The 5,084-nt window shown below is 34.3% G+C and overlaps 1 protein-coding gene across 1 annotated transcript; it reads right to left on the bottom strand.

Moving 5' to 3' along the window:
* Positions 1-242: 242 nt before the first annotated feature.
* On the bottom strand, positions 243-2,015 carry LOC113317168 (alkane hydroxylase MAH1-like). The gene has a single exon (XM_026565292.1). It carries the CDS (start codon positions 2,009-2,011, stop codon positions 434-436), a length of 1,578 nt encoding a protein of 525 aa, XP_026421077.1. The 5' UTR covers positions 2,012-2,015; the 3' UTR covers positions 243-433.
* Between the last annotated feature and the right edge of the window lie 3,069 nt (positions 2,016-5,084).

Below are 5,084 nucleotides of genomic sequence, written 5' to 3'. Positions count from 1 at the left end.
TTAAGACTCCTTTATGGTCACCACATCTGTATTAAAATTTTACCTCTCTCTGGCCATACTGCTAGGACATCAGTACATGTACATCACAAAGCAGATGAGCTGTTTCCATTCCGTAATGTTATTTCACATTTCCCTCGCCCTTCAGTCGCATTCAACCATAACTCCCGGTTAAACATACAACCCGGCAGGTAAATGGTCGGAAAAACATTTTACTGAAAAAATGCTATTTTACTATGTCAACATATGCTAGACCTATGTCAACATAGGTCTCAAAATTATAACTTCATTGAATGTTTCTTCATCGATCAGTTTTATTACAATACTGTTTACCGTAAACATAGATTCCAGGAGAAGGAAACTGATAAAGAAAGTAAGATAAATAAAAACATCAATCTGTAAGAAAAACTAATGCTGTGTCTCTAATACCATAGTATTATATGGTTATTCTTTTCTTAATATTCACCTTCAATCCATTTTTCATATGAAGGTTTATGAATGGTTTGGAGCAAACATGATGACCTTTCACCACTTCAACGTGGAAGTTGAATAGGACAGCTGCAACAACAGACTTCATCAGCGTAAAAGATATATCTTTTCCTATACAAGTTCTTGGTCCAATGTTGAACGGAAAGAATTTGTATAACGGCTCTATAATTAGCTTCCCATTTTCAGCTATCCACCTCTCTGGCTTAAATTCCAAACAATCTTCACCCCAAATCCATGGCATTCGTCCCACTGAATAGAATGAAAGTAGTATTTCGAGTCCAGGAGTAACTGTACTGCCATCCGGAAGTTGATCTTTCTTAACGGCAGATTTTCGGTTAATCGGAAGTGGTGGGTATAGTCTTAAAGATTCACATAAAGCCGCATGCAAATAAACTAAACCTTTTAAGTCCTCTGAACCAAAAATCCATGGCCATTTACGGGTGCTTCCTGTTTCTTTGTCACTGTTATTTGTAGACAGTACAAATTTCAGCTCTTCTAAGATCTTTGTCTCGACAGCGGATGTCTTGGAAACTAGCCAGAAAAACCAAGTGAGACCCGATGTAATTGTGTCTCTTCCAGCTATCAAAAAGGTTAGCATTTCATCTCTAAGAAAAATATCTTTATTAGGTAAAGAAGAAACAATACTAGTGTTATCTTGTAGAGCTTTTATGTAAGTTGATAAGCAATCGTATGTTTTAACTCCTCCGAGCAAGTCTTTTTTCTTTTGACTAATGTAATCTTCGAGAATTTGGCGTACTTTTTTTCCCGCTTTCTTTAATTTTCTCTCTTTACCAGTTTCAAGCATACGCAGTAATTTCCAAAAAAACATAGGCCTAATATGCCTGTATAGTATCGCTTCTTGTGCATCATCCACAGCCACAGCTAGCTCATTTGAAGGAAGCTCTATGGAAAGATAATTTTCGTATCTTCCAAATATAACATTGATGTTAACTTCAAAAGAAAATCTCGAACAAACATCTTGTAAATCAACGCTTGACCCTTCTTCACTAACATGAGCTAAAAATGGGACTAATTGTTCTTCTACCACCTTTCGACTCGTGCTTGAAACTAGGGTTCTGAATTCTCTGGATGAGAATTCTGCATGAGCAAATTTTCTTTGCATCTTCCAACGATCAGAATCCACGTTAAAAATCCCATCACCAAGTATATCGAAAACATCCCTGAAATCCTCTCCCTTCGGGAAATTGTTGAAGTTGGTTTTGAGTATGTATTCGATGTTTTGTGGGTGACAAGTTACAAGATATCTAAGATTCGAGAACATGGGTCCATCTATATAAAATGAACTTTTGCCAAGTGAACTGAAAACTTCAACAAACCATTCAGACAGGCGCTTGGAATTCAATATTAAAGATGGAATCGTGCCAACGAAGATCCAGTAGTTTACGGCTTTGCTGGCGTTTCTGAAATATAAGCCTAGAGGGAGAAAACAAAGGAAGATACAGCAAATTACAGAAAATACTTTCGAGAAGAATGGACAAGAAGATAGAAAATACTCGATATCCATTGTTTCTTTTGTGGTGGTAGAGAAGGTAGACGAGAAAGTATGTTATATTAAAGATGTTTCTGCATGGAAAGCAAAAAGTATGGTTGATGACATTCATGGAAACTATTAATTCTCAACTAAATGCAGGTAACTCAACCAATTGCAGGTAACTAATAATGCTCAACTAATTGCAGGTTTGAGCATTCATGGAGACTATAATAACTGATTGCATTGTATAGGTGTAGAAAGAAAGTTTGGTAGGTTTTAATGGGGCTAGCCTAATCCTACACCGACATCTTATGGGCCAAGAGAATAATTTGCATGTTTTTTCTACGACTCCCAAAGAGTAAGACCCATGTTTTCTAGGATCATAAGAATAATCATAAGAATAATCACACCTTCTCCAAATCCATAACGTTTAAGAATAAGGAAATGCCATCCAGGGGATATTCTCATTAAATATCAGACTTTTGTGGGACCATCATCCAAGGCCCTGTTAATTCCAGTGGGCAATTGGACCCAAATTCTGTGAGAGTCGGTATTGTACGAGGGATCGCCGCCCAACATGTCCAGCACTACTCTTAAAAATATTAGCTAGCAATTAACCAAAGAAAAATTAGCTAGCAATTAACCACAAAGGCGTCTAAATTTTTTTATTTATCTTTAATCAGCAAAATGAATATAGTTTAAATAAAAATCACTGAAAATAGCAAAAGAGTACAAGAAAAGAGGAGAGCCTAAGAGGAACTCCAAACAAAGCACAAAATACGCTGCGAACAACACATACCCAAGGAGAAGAAAGACCTCTCAACTTTCTCACTGATACACCAATAGACGCTTGCAACTTGACTGGAACGATGAATTCACTTCCCTTCAATGGCTTGCCAAGTCTGCTAATTATTTTAGGTGGATGAACACAAATTCTTACTCAAATTTCGGTACTAGTCATGTCCGTCTGCTCGATAGCATGTATATGTTAATCTTAGTTTTACAACCACGGTTGTATGTTTACACTATGTTTTACTAGTATGACCACATGTGCGATGCGCATGCTTGAATTTGATCCTCTCTAACAACACCAAATTTGATAATGATGAAGAAATTTTTTATCATTTTTTTTAAATATTCTTATTTGTATTCATTGAGTAGATAATTCAAAGAGCTTTCCAATCATACTAATTTTGCAAAAATCCGATGTGTATTCTGAAAAATATCTAAGTTTTTGTTGTGAAAAGAGAAGGAGAGATAAAATAAAGAGAAGAAGAAGACAGAAATTCTATTCATTTGTGTATTAGACAAACATTAGAGCCTCTATTTATATGTCTAGACACAAGGACATGAACATCTCGGTAATAAACGAGATTTACCCTAGATATTCTTAACATAATTACACGTTTATAACACTCCCCCTGATGACATTGTGTCTAAGCTAATTGCCTCGTTAAAACCTTGTCAGGAAATTCCAAAAGGACAAAACCTTATTGAAGGGAAAAGAGTACAATTGAGAAAACTTAAAAAAGATTTGGACGCACAAATGGTGCCTCATTTAAACGACTTATTTCTTTTAGTATGCAATATGACTAACATCAACTTGGAATGTGCAGGCTTAGCACCTTTATGATGTCAAGTCTAGCTAGGATCCTTATATTGCGTCAATCGAGAAATCACAATAATCCAATTTAGATTGGATTACATACCAATAAATCACATATGTCCATATTCCTCTGCAGAGGAGTTAACAAGCACCATCTTTATTATCTCAGTAGCTACCATAAATGAATATCCGACAATAATTAGCTTATCACGTTCCCATAAAATTCTCAAATAGATGTATATCTTGAAAAAATTCACAGAAATACTGGTACCAGCGCCCTTAAAGGGCAAATGAAGAGACATCGACGTGGATCTTGTTTTGATATACTCTATTAGAGCATTATTTGTAGCACGTACTTAAAATCTACATACTTGCTAGATGTGGCTGGATTATCCTCTTTAAGAGGAAAAAGCTCAATAAAAGAAAAATGAAATATAAACATCCAATGTATCGCCAACTATTCATGCAGGTTTCTCCAAATCGATTAAATTGAAGAATATCAGTTGTATAACTAATAAAAAAGGCGTATAAGTTTTTATTTTTCTTTGATCGGAAAAATAAATATAAAGAAAAGAATAGCCATCAGAAATAGCAAAAGAGCACGAGAAGAATAGGAAACTTCAAGGAACTCCAAAGTAACACAAAAACCCCATCAAAACAAAACCTCAAATTTAAATGTTGGTTTCATCAAATTTTACGATGAAACCAAAATAAAATTTGATGAAACCAACATTTAAATTTGGGATTTTTGTATCAATTTTTAAAAATTTGGGGCTTTTGTATCAATTTTGTTTACGATAGAGTTTTAATGGATCCCAACATTTGAGTGGGATTTTTGTACCACAAGTTTGGTCACCTTGGATTTTTATGACTAGTTTTGTAAAAATTAATTTTTATAGTTGGATGGGATTTAGGGAAAACGGGGATGGAAAATAGGTAAAACCTTAGAGCCTGTTTGGTACAGTTTTCAAAAACAGTTTTCAAAAATAGTTTTCCGCTGTTTTAAAAACATATTCTTTTTTCCTTGTTTTCATTTTCTAAAAATTGTTTGGTAAACTGTATTTTAAAACAAGGAAAATCAACTAAATCGTATCAAATGTAAAGATTCGTCTAAGAGATAGTGATATTATCCATGACTCACTTACAGTCATTCCCCCGATCTCTTACTTTGTTTTGAATAGAAAAAAAAAACCAAGAAAAAAAAAAGAAAACACAGAAAACAATAATTTGTTGTTTTCATTTTTTTGTTTTCAAAAACAGAAAACAGATAGAAAACATTTTCTGAAAATGTCCCTACCAAACGCGTTTTCTCCAGTTTTTTGTTTTCTCTGATTTTAAAAACAGAAAACTGTTTTTGAAAACTATACCAAACAGGCTCTTATATTTTTATATTTTAGGGAGTAAATATTCATAGTTTTCATCTCTCTGGCTATCAGATTTAACGCATGAGAAGATTCACAACAGCTACCTAAACGTACCTATTAAAAGTAAAGATTTACA

This window comes from Papaver somniferum, chromosome 10 (assembly GCF_003573695.1).
Source record: "Papaver somniferum cultivar HN1 chromosome 10, ASM357369v1, whole genome shotgun sequence".
NCBI classification, from domain to species: Eukaryota; Viridiplantae; Streptophyta; class Magnoliopsida; order Ranunculales; family Papaveraceae; genus Papaver; species Papaver somniferum.
This window is presented reverse-complemented; position numbering and strand designations above follow the sequence as displayed.